Here is an 18,559-nt window from a genome sequence, read left to right on the forward strand (position 1 = left end):
TAGCAGGGACAGTTAGTTTTTAAGTATTAATGCAATTTTATATTATGCTCCTAAATCTTGCAGCTTTAGCAGCTCAGCTGGGGAAGCAGTGAGGTCTCAGCTGGCTGGCAGGCAGCCCATGGAGCAGCCAGAGAGAGTCACCCAGCCCCAGAGAGCATCACCAGCTAATGGCTTCATGCTCACATCACGTGCCCACAGCTGCAGGCAGTGGCTGCCCTGCTTTCCAGAGCACAGCCACACAGAGGATTTGGCCACAGCCATGGCAGAAGGGAGGCATGGAAGGTTCTTGCTCCCTGGCAGTGGTGTGTGTTCCTGAGGTTCCTGGGTGTGCTGAAGGCAAGGCTTCACCTGGGTGCTTTGCAGGACTTTGCTCTGTCAGTGCAAAACTGTCCTATCTACAGAAGGGGCTCCAGATCACTCAAGTGAGAAGCTGACATAAGGAATATAACCCATGGATGCTTCACTGAGGAGCCTGGCTTGAGGCCAGGCTGCTGCAAGCTCTGCCTTTGAAGCTGCAGCAGGGGCAAGCACATCAGCAAAAAGGTAAAGGATCAGCCCTCTTCAGCTAATGTTTGGGATGTTACTGTAAGCATCTCTGAGATCCCCAGACATGAACCTTTACTTGGAACTAAGGAGCATCTGGCAATCCCAACATTTTCAGCATTTCTGTGTGTGCTTATTTTTTTAAGCAAAGTGAGAAGTGAAAATAGTTCTTGCTATCTTTTAAAATATATTACAGCTATGTAAGAATACAAATCTTTCAAGGCCATATCTCTCCTCACCCTGCCAAATGAAACACAATATAGAACTCTATTGTTTTACTCTTGTGTTTCCTGTGCCTTACGGCTTGAACCATGGATCCTCTTGGCTGAAGTCCATCCCAGTAACAATTTAATTTGGGAACACACTTCACCTTTCTAAAAATAAGGAAAACTCAGAAGAAGAGCAAATAAACTGTGCTGAATAAAGATCTAAAATGACTTCTCCAGGATCTGGAATTAAAGAAAATATGTTATGAAAGGAATGCATAAAATAAAATAACATAAGCCTGCTTCTATGCAGCAAACTCTTTCCTGGCATTTTAGCCCTGTTCTGCAGTCTGGACTTTTTCCAAAGAGAGAGCAACAAATCATCAGTTATATATATATTCTTTTTCCCCCACTTACTAAGAACCAGGCATAGACACAAAAATAAAAGAATGTAGAAAACATCTACCCACTTATTTTTGCTTTGCAATGTTTTTAGGGCATTTGTCTCAAACTGTTACCCAGAAGTGAATGTCAGACCACAGCAAAACCAAAACCAGGTAAATGGGACAGAAATAAATCTAAGGGTCTGTGACTTAATGGGGCAAGGTGTGCAATAGGTGCCTTTGCTTAGAAAAAGAAGAGAAGCAGCAGGATGCAGCAGCCATGCTCTTCTCAGGTCTGTACCACCTAATGCTGGAGTCCAGATAACCCTTACACAAAGCAAAATCCCATGAGAGGGCCTCATCCCAGCACACAGCAGGTGAAGGAGCACAAGAAAGCCTGAGGTCAGCATGTGCAGTTCAGCTCAGGCAGGTGGTACCACCAGCTGCAAGCCCTCTGCTCTCTGCTGACACTTCCCCTGCAGAAAACAGGGGCTGTTGTAGGGATGCAACACTGCAAGGACAACAGCACTCACAAAAGCAGGGTCCATGAATGGCTCTGTAAACCTCCTGCAGCATGCAGCTGGTGCAAAGTGGAAAATGGGGTAGGGGAGACCAGGGCATGGAATCTTACTGGTCAGGGAATAATGAGAAAAGTCCCCAGCAAACCCAGCCACAGGGAAATTTGTTTGAAGGAACACGAGTCATGCTGGGAGTGAAGGTGGGCACAGCCCGATTGTAAAAGTACTACAGATGCAATTTCAATGTGTTAGGTAATAAAACTGAGCCTCCTCAGTGAGTGTCAGTGCATCCCCTCGTGGGGACAGCAGCTCTGCTTCACACAGGACACCGCTTGTTGCTGACAGTGTCTGCAGCCCCCTGCACTGCAGGGATGGAAGTCTGGGGATCTGAAAAGCCCCACTTCAGCTGCATCAAGGCTGGGACCTTTCTCTTCTCCCCCCTGTCAAAAACATACCCTGAGCATGGCTCCCCAGATCAGATGTTTACTGTTCCTACTAAAACGTGGTCCTGGCTCTAAATCAGGAATGCTCCCTGAAAGGAGGCTATGACCCAGTGGTCTCTCCTTCCCCACCACCTGTCTTCCTTCCTGCATGCACTCAATATCAAAGCTGCTGAGGCTTCAGGGAATGAAGCCAAGTGTGCCACCCTTGGGCCTCTGCCCCTCCTGGCTCGTCACAGCTGGAGAGCAGAACCTCAAATGCCATTAATACTTACAACTGCTCAAGAAAAGTAAAGAAACAGGGCTGCAATTAAAGACAGAGCTGTTGAATGGGGCTGAGACTGCCAAAAGGCCTCCTACAAGGTCCATTTACTAGAAGATGCTAAGGATATTAAGCTCAAGCTCAGATATCATTGGTGGGTCACTATCCATCCTCCCCCTCACATTTTAGAACTGCTTCTGGCTCCTCTAAGAGATCAGCCTCCTGCTTCCAAGCACAGCTTGTTTCCCATCCCTGCAGAGCCCCTCCAAGATGCCATTTGCAGCTCTGAGGCTCACATTCACCTCCCTGCTGCCCAGGGAGGGTTTGCTGGCTGGTGACAGGAGTGGCAGCTCTGGAGACTCCTGAGGAGGCGGGGACAGGGGGGGATGTCTTAGTCTTATTCCAGCTAACAGCACGGGTTATTGTGCCCTGTCACACATGGTGCCTTTGACATTTCAAGCTCACTTGGTCATTTCTAGAAACAAAGGTTGTTATTGTTCTCCAGGAGCACAGCAAAGGTGTGCTCCCTCCTTTCTGCCTGCACCTGGCCTGCCAGGGCAAGTAAATTCCATTTTTTACAGGGACACACACAGGCTGGAGTCACAGGGAGAACTCCATACCCAGTGACTCCATGGGTGAAGGTCCCTCGGGGCAGCACAGGTGTTTGGGGGTGCTGGGTGGGTCCCACAGCTGCGTGCAGTGGGTCAGCAGAGTTTGGGAAGCCCTGGAGACAGTGGGATCGAGCTTCACTGTCTCAAGGCAGAGTTCAAACTCACAACCCCCAGCATGCCACCAGAGGTCGGGCACTCGCACGGCAGCTGGAGTGGCATCAGTCATATGCTGCTGGGCATGGCACTCACCCTCCTCTTTGCAGGAGAGAAGGAGCAGGCTGAGACCCCTGCCCACACCGTGCAGACGTGGGCAGCCCCCGTGGGGCAGCGGCACAGCGAGCGAGGTGCAGCAGGGGCGGGGGCACTTTGGAGACACTGCACTGTGCGGGTGGAGGAGCTCACAAAACACACGCACAGCTGCTGGCCAGGGGCCCGGGAGCTGGCAGCCAGCCTGGGGGGAAAGCACAGAGAGAAACACCAAAACAGGCCCAACCCAAGGGGGCCGGGCTGGAGAGGGGGCGTTTAGGGAGCTGGCAGTCCTTGGCTGCCGTGGCAGGAGGGCAGCAGGGAAGCGCATCACTGCACAGCCTGACCCAGCAGATCCCACTGGTAGTGCACCGGGGGTTTGCCACGTGTGGCTGCTCAAGTTTTGATCCAGATTTGGGAGTTCTGGGGACTGGGCTCATCAGCACACGTGCCCAGGGGTGACAGAGCCCGCTTGTGAGAAGGGAAGTATTTCTGAGGATTAACAACCTAAGGAGGGGGCAGGAAGCTGGGAGGAAGGTTCAAAGATCGATTTTCATTCTGGCAGCAGGTAAAGAGTAGGGAATTTGAATGCTGGCTCTGAGGTCTTGGATAGCCCAGTATATGAACTGATGATCTGGAAACAAAGATGAGCAATACACCGAACATTTTTAAAAGATGAATCAAAGCTATTGACTCTTGAAGAGATAAAAAAAGACCGAGTAAAATGCAAATGTGGCAAATGGGGAACACCACATATTTGCCAAGGATTAACTGGGTATGTGCAAGGTCAGAAGAGGGAAAATCAATTGCACATAAGAATTACAAAGCTCCAGATGTTCTATAGCAACCCAAGAAATAATATGGATGTCACACAAACCCTGGCTCTGAGAGTAGCTGCAGGTTAAAAAAAAAAAAAAAAGCACACACAAAATATTAGCATGCAGAAGGAAGAAGGAGGGAATAATATGGAAAATATGATAATGCTATTATGTAAATCACTAGTGCGGCCTCTCTGGGAATACTGTCTGCAGTTCAAGTAAGCCCTTCTCAGAAAGGGCTGATTAGGGGCATGGCAGATTCGTTCACAGAGAGATCAAAACGATTGGGGTTGTTTATCTCAGAAAGGAAATGAACAAGACGAGATTGGCACAGAGTGAGCCAGTCCAGAGCTTCTGTTTTTCTTCCTGTTCAGTTCTATCACTGTCATATCTGGTGTGGCTGAGAATTGTGTGAAGTGATGTGGCTCTCCTCTGTCACATACCATTTGCTCTTTCTCTCACCCTCCCCTCCAGGGGAGGCACAGCACATTATGTTTTATATTTAGGTAGGACATGGCAAGGAGGAGAAGGCTAAGGAGAAATATGTATGCCCCAGAGACGCCTCATAATAGAGAAGGTGAGAATGGAAAAGTGGGATTTGCACCTGGACACTGTAGCAAAAAGCTCTGGCTTTGGGACAGTTCAGGCAGAGCCCAGAGAGGCTGCCAGCTCCTGCCCTTCTCCGAGAGCCTTGAGGCCTCCAGACCTAGCCCTGCTCTCTGGGGGCTCCTTATATTTAAGGAGCTTGAATTTGGTAAGTTAGCCTGTAAAAACCATCCCAGACGTCACAAGTACCTTGAGATAGAGCACTGACCCACTGCTCTCTTCCAGGGGAGGGTCAGGTGGGACATTACGGGGAATTCCTTCTCAGACAGGGCGATCAGACACTGGGATGGGCTGCCAGGGAGGCGGCGGGGACACCGTCCCCGGAGGCGTTCGAGGACGGACTGGACGCGTCACTCACTACCGTGGTGTGTTCGACAAGGTGCTGTTCGGTCAGAGGCTGGACCCACGGCCTCAGAGGCCCGGCACACGGCACTCGGAGCCCACAGGGCACTCGCACCGGGGCTGCCCGCGGGCCCTCCCCGCCGGGCGCATCCCGGGCGGGCAGCGCTCCTCCCGGCCGCCAGGGGGCGCCAGCGCCGCGCCGCCGCCGCCTCAGGCCCGCGCGGCTCGCTGCCCGCGGCGCTGGCGCTGCCATTGGCGGCCGCGCCCGGAAGCGGCCCGGAGCGGCCCGGAAGCGGAAGCGCGGCCCTGCCGGGTGACCCCGGGAGCGGCCCCGGAGCGGCCCAGCGCCCGCAGCCCGGTGAGAGCGGAGCGGCCGCGCTCCTCCCGCGGGGCTGCAGCGGCCCCCGCGCCCCGCCCGCTCCCCGACCCGGCCCCGGCACCGAGCGACGGCCGGCGGGGCCCTCGGGAAGGGAGAAGCGGACCCGGATCCGCGCTCGGTCACTCCTCTGCAGGTCGCCCGCTCGCCCCGCACACTTGTCCCCCATGGCCGCGTGGTCCCGGGAGGCCGTGCTGAGTCTGTACCGGGCTCTGCTGCGCCGCGGCCGCGGCCTGCGCTACACCGACCGGGATTTCTACCTGGCCTCCGTCCGCCGCGAGTTCCGCCGGAACCAGGGGCTGCAGCGGCTGGAGGACAAGGAAAGGCAGCTGGAGAAGGGGCAGGCTTTCCTGCAGAGCGGGCTCGGGGGTCTGGTGTAAGGATTCCCTGTAGCTCCCACTGCGCCCACTTACCTCCCTCTTCTTTCCGAAATCCCCTCGCCAACCAGAAGAGATGATTAACACTCACTACCCACCACTTTCTTGAAAGAAGGCCTGAAGGTGCTACCACAGGCACACCAGGAGGGCTCTCCTGTTCTCTTCACAAATGCATTAGGTCACAGGTAGGTCATTTACAATGATATAACTTCTTCTTTGTGCTGCTGTTACTGTGAGCTTTGCGAAAGTGCCGGGTTCTTCCTGCATGGGGATGAGAAGTGAATGTATTCTTGGTTCATCCAGGCAGGAACATTTTCCCTGGCTTGGCTTTAGAAAAAACAAAGGGCAGTTTTAAACCACCCCAGGCAGGCAGGCGGGCTCAGAGCCTTGGACACTGATTCAGAAAAAACACCTAAAGTCACAGTACAGAGTTTCTTTGGTGTTTCCGTGTAGGTTCACTGAGGATCCACCTATGGGTACTGTGATGGCAAAGTCTGTTTTACAGGATGACAGAATCATTTAGGTCGGAAAAGGCCTCTGAGATCATTAAGTCCTGTCTTTGACTGATGACCACCTTGTAACTAACGTGTGTCACGTCCAGGTTAAACACCCCCAGGGATGGTGATGACTCCATCACCTCACTGGGCAGCCCAGTCCAATGTTTAATCACTCATTCTGTGAAGGAGTTCCTCCTAATGTCCAGCCTGAGCCTTCCCTGGCACAGCTTGAGGCCACGTTGGCCAGAGAGACTTTAAATTTAAATCTCAAGGTCAGGTTAAACGGAAACTTGAGGACACAAAAGTACACATGTAAGAAAATATTCACATCAGTGTTTTACATGATTTGTCTGAGAGTTAAACCCACCAGCCTCGAGGGTAGGAATAAACATCAAATTAAGGCAAGTTGTTCCTTTTATGATGTGTTGCGGTCTCTAGTGTTGATTCATGGGTGTCTTTGAAGTATCTGGGATTGGACGGTCTAGAAATTAATCTGTGAATGGGAGCTTTGAGACTGCCTGTGAATTCTTGGGGAAGGTTCCATTTTGTTCCAGACAGTTGACCAACCCTGTATTGCCTTGTATGTGATCAAAACCACACTTGTTACCTTAGAAATTAGAAAATATATTGGCTGTGCTTTGGTTGAGAAGCACAAATTGTAAGAAAAATACCTGAATTTTGCTCAATATGGAGGATTTTATCGCAAAATACTGCGGAAGTAAATTCTACTTTCTTTCATTAAACCTATTCAATTATTAGGAATCTTGGAAATTTGGATGTGTTCCCTCATGTGGGAACACATCTGGATGTGTCTTGATATTACTGTCCTGGCAGTGCCGGGAACAAGCAGCTCTTTGAGGGAGCAGAGTTGGAGGAGGGCGCAGGGTTGGGTGGTCCCTTCCTGGGGCAGAGCTGGGAGCAGCGCGTGTGAGGTGAGGGAGTTTTGGCCGGCGCCCGTAACGCTCCCGCTCCTTGCAGGTAGGATGGCGGGCGCCGGGCAGCGCAAAGGGAAGAAGGATGACAACGGCATCGGCACCGCCATCGACTTCGTGCTGGCCAACGCGCGGCTGGTGCTGGGCGTGGGCGGCGCCGCCATGCTGGGCATCGCCACGCTGGCCGTCAAGAGGGTGAGTGCCACGGCTGCAAGGAGCCGGGGCCGCTGGTGCCTGGTGTCCTGGTGTGGAGGACAGTTATGCCCATAAAGACAGAAGCTTCTCTTTGAAATGGAGGAATTATTGTAATTTTGAAATTAAGGGGCTCTCAGGCAAAGATATGGGAATTAGGAATAACAGTTCTTCACTAGGAAAATTAAAATAGAAATACAGTATTACAAAGAACATTCCCAACCCTGACAGAGTCAGAATACAGCCTGACACCCTGTCAGTCAGGGTGTTGGTAGCAGTCCCAATAAATGGTGGCTGCAGTCCTCCTGCAGTGGTTCAGCTGAAGCAGTGCTCCTGTAGAAGGTGCAGTTTTCCTCTGAAGGTCCAGGGATGATGTGGAAAGGTGCAGCTTTCCTCTGGAATCCAGTGGAAAGAAAAGTAACTTGCTGTCCAAAATCTCAGTTTTTATCTAGGCAGGAAAGGCTTGGCTCCTCCCCCTGGCTGAAGCATCTCCCAGTGGGATGATGTAATTTTATCAGTCATACAGTGGGACTGAATGGGCCAGCAGCAGATGATATCTTCCTGGAGGGAGGATGGGTTGTGGAAAAGATAAAGATGACTGCCCCACCTACTCTTAAAGATGGCCCATTAGCAGATGGTATGTGCCACAGAGATAAGGAATCACTGCCCCACCCGGCTTTAACAGATGGTGATAGAATACACATTTCTGGCCACATCAACCCAACAGACCTGGGTAAGATGCAAGCCCCTGGTGACTCAAACTCTCTCTGGTTTAGATGTACGACCGGGCCATCAGTGCTCCCAGCAGCCCCACTCGCTTGAGCCAGTCGGGAAAGAGAAGCTGGGAAGAGCCAAACTGGCTGGGCTCCTCCTCACGCCTGCTGACCCAGGACATGAAGAGCAGCCTCAGCCGCTCCCTGCAGACCCTTCCCACTGATCCTTCACCTGCAGACACAGGTAAGAGGCATGGCCATCCTCCTGCATCACAGGGTCATCCAGGCCTATAAACCCTGTATTTGTTTAGAGGAATGCAGGGAAAGAAATACCCTGTCTGGTCCGGGATTTTTATGTTTTTCTTTTAAGCAGGTCCACTGGTAACTTCAAGAATCAGAACTGACACTGGGAACTAGTCAACTAGTCATCTATTTGCACTCTTCATTCCTCTCATGACTTCATGGTGTTAAGCTTTATTTTCCCTCATTTTTTCTCTTTCAATCTGAATATCTCATCTTTCCTGATAGAAAGCTGTTCCATTTGTTTCAAGCACTCTGTTGCCTTTCTTTGGCCATTCCAGTTTGCTTGCATCTTTTTAAGGGGGGGTGGTATTCGAGTTTAGCAATTTATAACACTATTTTCTGTATTATTGCTACCATTTTCCCAATAATTCCTGGACTGACATTTCTTTGTTTAGTGCTGCTTATTTGGTTTGTCTTCAGTAGTCTGTAGAAAGTGTCCTGTAGTTTTCTTTCTGGGTGGGATAATCAGTAATTTAGAATCCAGCCATGTTTTTTTACACGTGGTTGGTTCTTTGTTCTCAATGGTTTTACTTTCTATCCCTGGTCACTCATTTTAAGAGATTTAAACCAAAAATCAGAATCAAGCTATTCACTTGGTTTCCAGATTATTTTAAAGGAAGTTATCTTTGGGAAGGCAATAGGTTTTCTGCTGAGGAAACATTAAAAACTAGACAGCTGTGTTAAATGGGTCTAGATCATTTGATTGGAGTCCCCAAGCATATGGACTGAGTAATAAAAACATTGGTAATGGTGCCTTAAATTCTTCAATTAGAAGTAAATTAAAACTCAGTATGGAATTTTTTTTTTTTTTTTTTTTTCATAAATAGACAATGAAATCCAGTTCCCTATGGTTTTGTGCATTATTTCCTTTACACATAAAAAGCTCAGATCTGTCCAAAAGAACCCAGTGGGAAAAGAGGCAGCAGCTGCTGAGGCTGGGCTAGATGGGTTTGTGTACAGCTTGGTCAGCCATTCCTCACGTACTGTGGCCAAATGCCTATCACAAAACAGATCTGCAACAGGCAATTGCTTTAATGAGCCAATGACCTGGTGACTTCTCCTGCACCCCTCAGGTATCACAGCCCTTCCAAAGTTCTCTTAGATCTGTAATTCCCCTTGAGTTCTCATTGTTAACTCTTCATCCATGCTAAGAGAAATCTGAAATGGATGGGAAGCACTGATTTATTTCTTTGGGAAACCAGTCAGAAGAAAAGGGGGCTCAGAGAATCCGTGCAGGTCAGACATTGTTTAGTAACGCAGATGACAATGTAAGCCTTGTGTTGTTGCATTGTGCCTCTGAGTCTCTTTCCAGTGAAGGTTTCAAGGGGGGTATCACTGGAGCTATGATGGCCTGAGCTGGGGCAGACCCAGGATCTGTCAGCTCATCATCCTAATAACTGTGCTGATCAGACGCCCAACAGCTATTTCATTTCCAGGTGGCACAGTCTTCTCTGATATGGTAGTCAGGACTGGATTTCACTGCTAATTTGTAATAATCTGTTTCAATGTTAAAAACTCAAAGAGATCATGATGGGTGTTCAAAAGTGTTTTATTCACTGGTCTGGCATCACACTGAAATCTTTTGAACTGGTAACAGCGCTGAAATTTTGATGAAATTGAGCTGAGATACTGCCCACATCCTTGTACACAACATTAGTCTGGCTAAATTTCGCATCTAGTAACTTGTTTTCGTCCCTTTTGATGCTTTAGCAGTATGTTTTGAGTTCCTCAGCAAGCCCCTTTGGAGTAGTACCTGCGTAAAGCCTGCAAAATGTCTGCCAAGGCCTTTTTGAGATCTGGGAACCGCAGTTCCGCGCCGCAGATTCTGTTCTGCGCGACACTTCGCAGCGAAATCAGCTGGAACCTCACCAGTTGTCCTTGTGTCTCGCAGACATTTTCCGACCCACAAAGCCCAAGCCATCTGCCAGGAGGAGCCAGGTGGAGCTGAAGAAGTCGCGCCTGCGCCTGTCGCTGCAGGAGAAGCTGTTCGCGTACTACCGGCGGCGGGTGGCGATCCCGGCGGCCGAGCAGGCTCGGGCCAAGCAGGCGGCCGTGGATATCTGCGCGGAGCTGCGCAGCTTCCTGCGCGCCAAGCTGCCCGACATGCCCCTGCGCGACATGTACCTCAGCGGCAGCCTCTACGACGGCCTGCAGGTACCTGCTGCCAGCAGCACGGCTCCTTGCTCAGGCTTCCCTCTTGGCACTGCCAACGCCCCTGGTGTTGCCTTTCCCGCTGTGGAGCCAGGCGTGGATTTCCACAGGCATGACCAGGCTGCTCTGTCATTGTCTGCTTTATTTCTCCAAAATATCTCAGTCCTTCTTTGCCTCCCTTCTGTCTCTCCTTGTAGTTGTGCTTTTCTTGTTGTTTCTCTGGTAGACATCTGTTGTCTCTGCATCCCTCTGTAACCATCCAAATACATTATATTCCCTTAGAACTCCCAAATATTCATGTTGGTCTTTCCTACCCCTTTTTTTTTTTTTTTTTAATGCATGACAGACCTGGATTGGACAGCAGTCCCTGCTGCAATATCTCCCTGATGGCAAGATGCCCATGGCTATAGTGAGTGATTCAGAGGCACACTTCTTTGTTTGAGTCAGAGCTCTGGAATGGAGCATGGAATGTCCAGTGAAACTTAGACCTGGGATCTTAATCACATTGGTGAAAAGGGATCTTTAATGACCTTTTTCTAAACAATGTGGCAGACCAGGTGAGGGCAGTGTACCTAGCTGTAGCATTGGATTATTAAACCATGGCAACAGAAGCTTGTCAAGGAACTTTATACTCTCTCCTGTTTAAATTGTCATGTGCTGTTGCCATGCCCTAGGCCAGCTGCATCTCACAACCAAGGAGCAGACTTAGAGCAGTATGAGGCAGAATGATTCATCTATATGCAGTCCATGTCAGGTCTCTAAATAGCACATTCCACGTAAGCACTAGCTTTGGCTATACCTTGAAATTATCCCACTGATGGTTGGAAACAGTCCTTCAGAATGCCTTTTAACAAAGGGAGGCTGGGAATCCCACGCAGAGAGGAGAATGAGACAGCTGAATCCTTATTCCAGGTTCCTTTGGACAGAAGGCTATCTAAAGGTGGTGAATAAAATGAATGTGGAGAGAGAAAGCTTATTCTTACTGACTTTTCTCTCTTGTGAAAGGTAGTGACAGCTGACCACATCCAGCTCATTGTACCTCTCATGCTGGAGCAGAACCTGTGGTCGTGTATCCCCGGGGAGGACACCATCATGAACATTCCTGGCTTCTACTTGGTGCGTCGAGAAAACCTGGAGTACTTTCCTCGTGGGAGCAGCTACTGGGACCGCTGCGTGGTGGGAGGTTACCTTTCCCCCAAAACTGTAGCAGACACCTTTGAGAAGGTTGTAGCTGGGTCCATCAACTGGCCAGCAATCGGGAGCCTCTTGGACTATGTGATCCGTCCGGCAGCTCCCCCGGCAGATTTGACACTGGAAGTCCAGTACGATGCAGATCGGCATCTTTTTATTGACTTTCTGCCATCCCTGACCCTGGGGGACATCGTCCTCGTTGCCAAACCTCACCGACTGGCCCAGAATGACAACTTGTGGCGCCTGAGCCTGCGGCCGGCGGAGACGGCTCGCCTCCACGCCCTGGACCAGGGGGATTCCGGCTGCCGCTGCCTGTGCCTCAAGATCTTCAAAGCAGTATGCAAGCTAAACCCAGCTCTTGGACACCTCACTGCCAGCCAGCTCACCAACGTCATCCTGCACCTCTCCCAGGAGGAGTCCGACTGGTCCCAGGACGTGCTGGCTGATCGCTTCTTGCAGGCACTGAAGGGGCTGATCCGCTACTTGGAGGCAGGTGTCCTCCCCAGTGCCCTGAACCCCAAGGTGAACTTGTTTTCAGAGCTCACCCCTGAAGAAGTGGATGAGTTGGGCTACACCCTCTACAGCTCTCTGTCGGAGCCAGAGGTCTTGCTGCAGACGTAATGGGGCCTTACCTAGGGAAGTGTTGATAGGGTTTAGCCGATGCAGACTTTGATTACCGTGAATGATGTTTCCTCCACTTCTCCCTATCTCCCTCTCTCTCTCTCTCTTCACCACTCCCCCCTTTTGGTTCATTAGTAATTCCTGCTGTGGAGTTGGTGCTCCCACTGAATTTCTTGGTGCTACTGGTCCATTTCCACCATCTCTGCCCCAACCGGTACCCATTGGCTAGGGAAGAGAGGCTAAAACTGCAGCTCTGAGATCTTCACATAAATTCTGCTGAGTTTTAAGTGTCTACCAAAAATATAAACCAAACTATGCACTTCTTTCTTCTGTAGTACACTTACTGCAGCAAACCCTTTTTGGTCTGAAGAAGGTGGAACTGGGCTGGTAAATCCAGTGATGATTTTAGCAGACTTGCACTGAGGTTGTTTAATTTCCACAGCCTGACTTTGCCCTATGTTTCTTTTTCTCTGCTGTCCCACACTGTCTCACTTTCTTTTATGTCCTTTTGGCCCAGTCATGCAGGGCAGACTGAGTGAGATATTTTGGATGGGGTTCTTTTTGTATTTCTGAGTGGATAATGATTACACTGGCAGTATTTAGGGCTGTAGAGCTTGAAATTGGAGAATTTCCACAGCTCCTGCTCCCATGGAGCCGTCTCATCCTTTGTAAGCTGGGTTTGGTATTAAGGGCCAAAATTTGTCCAGTCTGCTGCAACAGAACCTCCTGTACGGGTAATTCTTGTTGAAGCTGTCACAGGGGAGGAAGGAACCTTTGTGGTCTGGCTGTATAATGAGGCTGAAGAAGCAGAGCTTGCTGTTCCTGCCTAGCCAGATCTGCTGGGAATGGCATCAGGAGTGGAGAACAAGGCAGCTCTTTAGTTGTGTCTGGCCTAGAGGAAGAGAGGGTGATTATAGGGGAGGGGTGGGAGACACACATGGGAATGGGGATTATTTTTTTTCATCTTTTTCCCAAGAGTTTATGGCTGTTCTGGTTTACTTGAGGTGGAAACAAGACTGCATGCCTCAAAGGGTTTTGGAATAAGCACACACAAGCCAGATTCTCACCAGCTCTAAAGGCTCTTAAGGTGACAGAACTGAGCTGGTGTCATCAGCAAGGTTCTGTCCCATACACTGGTATTAGGGTACATATACAAAGCTGGCATTTAGGGATATATTAGCTTTGCCATCTGCTCTGTGTGCTTTAGTCTCCTCCCCAGATCTGAGGCTGTCCATCCCCTTCCTCATTCCCATGTGCTGACCTTCCAGTGCTCCAATTGTACAAATACCCTTAGAAAGCTGGTGAGGGCACACCTTCCCATTCCTTCTGTTAGGACCTGTTGGCAGTGCAGTTCTGCCCACTCCTGTCTATGGCTGCTCTCAGGCTGTAGACTCTGCCACCTGCTGTCTTCAAAAAGTGGGAGAGAAGGTGTACCCCCTGAGTCTGGAGCTCTGTGTGTCTCTCAAAAGACAGCATAACTACTGTTTCAGAAACACATTTGCCTTTTCCCTGCTTTAGCAGCTTTTTTCACCCTTGCTGTTCAGCCTCCTTAGCCAGTGGAGTACTGCAGCAGCAGAGTTTGGAGGGAGCAGGAATCCTTTTCTCCTTTTCTCCTCCCTTCCTCTCAGGACTTCTCCCATCTTTGGCAGAGAAGTTTCAAGGTGAATTTCAGGAGTGGAACCACGGAGGGAAGTCTTTCACCCTGGGTTCTTTCTAGAGGCAGTGCTGGTGAGGGAGGGAGCATCTTTCTCGGACAATCCGTCCATTTTAGCCAATCTGTCAGGTAGCATTCTGTATACAGTGATAACGCAACATTGCATTTTAAATTATTTAATCCTTAGGGTACTGGTATTTTCTAGACTGCCAGATGTGTACTTTGAAGTGTGTGTGTATATATCAAGTCTATAGTCTATCAAAGGTTAACAGGAATCCCATTTGTATGACTTCATGTTTTGTAGGTTTTGCAGCAGTCAGTGTTGGTCAACTGTTGATTGCTCTTCACTCTGGTTCCCAGATTTTTCCCCCTCTTTCTTCCCTTGCCCCCCACTGCCTTTCTGATGTCAGCCTTCCTACCCTAAAAGCAGACAGATGAGACTTGGAGCCTGTAGGCTATTGGGGGGAATTCCCCTTGTTTTTAATTACTTGAAGGTCAACAAAAATATTAAAATATCTGGGTTGTCAGGAGTTCCCCCAAAGCTCATTTCTTCAGTGTGATGTCACCCCTCACTTGGTGCTGACTCCAGTACTGTGGTCTTCACATTTTAACAGCATGGTTGGAAATTATTAAAACTCTAGATACAAAAAAAGAAGAAAAAAAAGGTGGTATATGACTTGGGAACAGTTGTCACATACATATCTGTATATATAATTTTTTACATGAATGTTTTTACTTCTTCCTGGCAACCTAATGAATTAATATTTTATGGCCATTTTTTTGCTGCTATTGAGCTCAATTTGCATATCAAATAGAGACTGAAGCTGCCTTTTTGCCTTTTCTGTAAACTCTGCTCCATTTCACTTCCATCAACCATCTCCATAATTTCTTCCCTTCAGTTTTGCCCTCCTTTGAGCTACCCACAAGCCTGTTCTCAGGAGGCAAAAGATCACTTCCTACAGGCAGCCACCACAGCAGGCAATAGTGCCCTGGCAGTGGCAGTCTTGACAAAGGCCAAAGATGTGATGGGTCACAGGGACACTGCAACTGGGATATTTTAAGAGCAGGGTCAGGTATAAGGGGCAATAGAAGCAGGGAAGAAGGTGTAGGGCGAGTATGCAGAAAACTTGCAGTAAGGCTGCACCCAGCCTTGTGGGTCAAGCAGAATGTTGCAGAGTCAAACTGGCACCTTTCAGTATTAAATGCAGTACATGTGTTGATGTACAGCCTGGAGGGCTGTCTTACTTCCTGGTCAAATCTGTAGCACAGAGCAGGAGAACCTAAAGCTGAATGTGAAAAGGGCAGCTCCAGCCACCTTCCTGGCAGAGCAGCTCAGAGACAGATTGATTGTAAGAGGCCCAGGGCATGCATTGGGCGAGTGGCTGCCTCAGCTCCAAGAATGTCTCCGTGTGTTCTGCTGTAGCTTAGCTCACACAAGCTTCCCATGAGGTTGTTGTCTTGTTCCCTGTAAGCACAGGATGAGGACCAATTTGCTCAGCTGTGGGTTTCACTGCTGCTGAGCTCCACTGCTAATCTTTCAAGTCAGATGGATTTCTTTTCCCGTGTTTAAAAGCAATTATGGAATCAAGAGGCTGCTTTCTGCCCCCTGGCAAGCTGCCATCAAGGCCCTCATTCTTAGCATGTGGGCACACAGTAAGAAGTGAAGAGATGATGCCTCATCTCTCCCAGGCCTGGAGGCTGTGGATTTGCAAAGGGGAAAGTCCAAGTGCATGATCTGTGACAGAGTGTGTGGAATTCTGAAATAAAATTACTTTCCACAGTAACCTGGTTGTCTCTGGCATGTTTATAAACAAAGGAAAATTTCTCTCTGCTTTCATCTCGGTGCATCACCTTGGTGCTGATATAATTCTGCACCACACCAGTGCCTGGGGGCTGACTTGCCCCTTGCTGATTCACTTGCTTTCCCTTTGCAGCTCTGGGCAGTCAGCACTTTGCAGCTTGTCTCGAGGGAGCAATCAGCTCCAGCAGCAGCATCCTGGCTCCTGGCAGCTTTCACAGCAGTCACAAGATGATGCGTAATTGTGGCGCTGAGCCTCTCATCCTCTCCCGATCGTCCGCGTGCCCCGACAGGCACCTGCTTTTCATGTGGCTCCCCAGACTTCAGAGGCTTCTGGAATATTAGACTTCCCTGTGTGGGCTTCCCCACCCTTCTTCAGGCACACCTTGGTTTTTGTGTGCCAGGCCTCTCCCCTCCCTAATGCACTCCTCTCTTATCCAGGCATCAGCCTGCAGGCAGCGAGGAAGCTGCTCTGCCAGGGGCCCGTGTCTGCTGTGCTGAAGTTCTTTACAGTAAGACTCAGTTTTATGTGCCTGCTTGGGACGGTGGAGTGGAAATGTTGAATGTCAAATAAAGTGTGAAGTCGTGCTGCTGTTGATAGATCCCAGGCTGCTTAATTCTGGCAACACTGTCCTGTAAGACTTGTCTTAATGAGGACTCTGTAATTAATTATTTTGGAAGGTATTTCATGATACAAAGGGAGTCTACATCTCCAGGTTTTTTTTCTAATATTCCGTGCCTGCCTTGCTTTGGCTTTTTTTCTTTTAATCTGTCCTGTGGTAGAAACAGATGAGATGAGATCAAGCACATTTCACGCCATACAGAGTCTTACAGGAGCAGCTAAAATAAGCTGCTCTGTGAAATCTGTGACAGTATTACCCCCTCAAGTTAAAGCCCCTGGAATGCCTAGAGCCTGCAATGCACGGTTAATATATACAGCGGTTTGCATCTTTGCATAAAAGCTGTCCTGGCATGAATTGGGAGGAAAGATCAAAAGATAAGTGTCTGTTTCATGTAAAGAAGAAATAATTGAGGGGAGTGATGATAATTATTGCAAGTATGGAAAAAATTGCTACAAAGAAGAGCTCAAGTAGTTCTCCAGGCTGCAAAGACTTTGAATCTCTTTTGTTCTTAGCCTAAGGAACAAACAGCTAAGGAAGTAAGTGAATTTTGAAAAAAGCAAAATATTTCACCCATTTTGTTATATAACCACAGTCCTGTCCTGGATATTAATGTAGCTGAGTTTATAATTTACTTATTTAGTTTTGAATCTCTTAATTTTAAAAACAAATATATAAATTCTAGCCTGTTTTGTATCTAATCTTAAAGAAAGGATGACTGAACCCCAAATTTGAGATAATCATGCTAAACTGTTGAACTACATTAATAATGTTTCTTTTTTTGTTCCCAAATACTTAGTTGCATCCGTGGCTTTTTAAAGATTATTTTAATATTCTAAACTTTATAAAATTGTACACAGCTGCTGCTTTTTAAATTTAGTCTCATAGGAAAAAAAAAGAAAAAGAAAAAAAAAAGAGGAGCCTCTTCCAAGTGAGGAATTTCTCTTTCAGATAAGATATGTTTGCTCACTACCTGCATTATTCAATGGCTCTAGCATGGTTCACTGAATCTGGGACTGGATCTTGAAATGTGGGGCTTTGCTCACAGATGCAGCAAGCAAGAAATGGGAGATTCTGCCTCCCATACCAGTGACACCCAGTATTGTCTTCCAGCCCTGGAAGAACTGCTGCAGTCCAGACAATCAGGGAACTGTTTGAGATATCTGGATTTTATCTTCTTTATCCTTGTCAGGCTGAGTTACTATCTGAGTTTACAATCTGAGGGATTCAAGAAATAACCTTCCCCTCCCTTTTACCTTTGATACATTTTTTTTTTTTTTTAAGATGCAACATCTTTTGGAATAGCTTTCATTGTTAAACTTACACAATCAAGGATAAAATTTTTACTAGCATACTTTGTGAAGGACAGCATTACTCACAAGTCAAGGACACAGAAATATGCTGGTGAGCAGGCTATTATTCCTTTCTTTACGGTGTGTGATCCTGTGGAATAATCTTGCAAACAATAAGGCAAAGGAGGGTAACAAGACCAATGGGTAAGGCAGGGAAGATCTGAAATCATTCTGTAGATAGGAAACATTCCCATCATTTTACAAAAAGCAAAGAGAGTGGGACACAGAGTTTGGCTCAAAGAACTCAAACTTCTCATGATCTTAAGCTTTCCTAAGTACTCATGCAGAAGTTCTGAACAAAATCACATTAAACACACTAAAAGTTGGATTGATTTTTATTTTGCTGCCCTGGTTCAATTTCCCTGGCTCCTGTGGCTAAGTAGCTCTTTGATCTCTCTATTAACACTCAGTGCTAAGCTTCTCAGGGGAAATATATATATATTAATTCTAACCACATTCTTCATGAAAAGCCTTCTCCATGCAAATAATGGGCAAAAGTTGCTCACTTGTGTTCCTTGTTTTGTTTAGGATTTTCTTCTGTTCAGCAACAATTCCCTGGCTTCAGTGCAATTCCACCCTTCCCCTTCCTCTCTCTGTGGCAGAATTATCACTGTTCTACAGAAGCACAGGGGTGATACTGTCCCATAAGGCATCCCACTGCAGTGACCCCAGTCTGTGTTGGCTTTTTACCTCTCCCACATGGGCATTACTTCACAACCCTTAGAGCCCTGGCAGGCTCCTTACCTCTCTGAAAGGCAAGAAGCAATTGTTCCTGTAAGCACTAAGGCAGAATGACATTTTTGCCTT

At 48.2% G+C, this 18,559-nt stretch overlaps 1 protein-coding gene across 1 annotated transcript; it reads left to right on the forward strand.

The window, feature by feature from the left end:
• Window positions 1-5,280: 5,280 nt before the first annotated feature.
• MIEF1 (mitochondrial elongation factor 1) lies at window positions 5,281-15,766 on the forward strand. The gene is made up of 5 exons (XM_056508347.1): window positions 5,281-5,913; window positions 7,204-7,352; window positions 8,126-8,306; window positions 10,257-10,519; window positions 11,522-15,766. The coding sequence occupies exons 2-5, from the start codon at window positions 7,209-7,211 to the stop codon at window positions 12,326-12,328; spliced, it is 1,395 nt and encodes a 464-aa protein (XP_056364322.1). The 5' UTR covers window positions 5,281-5,913; window positions 7,204-7,208; the 3' UTR covers window positions 12,329-15,766.
• The last annotated feature ends 2,793 nt before the right edge of the window (window positions 15,767-18,559 follow it).

The sequence above is a fragment of the Oenanthe melanoleuca genome, chromosome 1A (genome assembly GCF_029582105.1).
Source record: "Oenanthe melanoleuca isolate GR-GAL-2019-014 chromosome 1A, OMel1.0, whole genome shotgun sequence".
Classification (NCBI taxonomy): Eukaryota; Metazoa; Chordata; class Aves; order Passeriformes; family Muscicapidae; genus Oenanthe; species Oenanthe melanoleuca.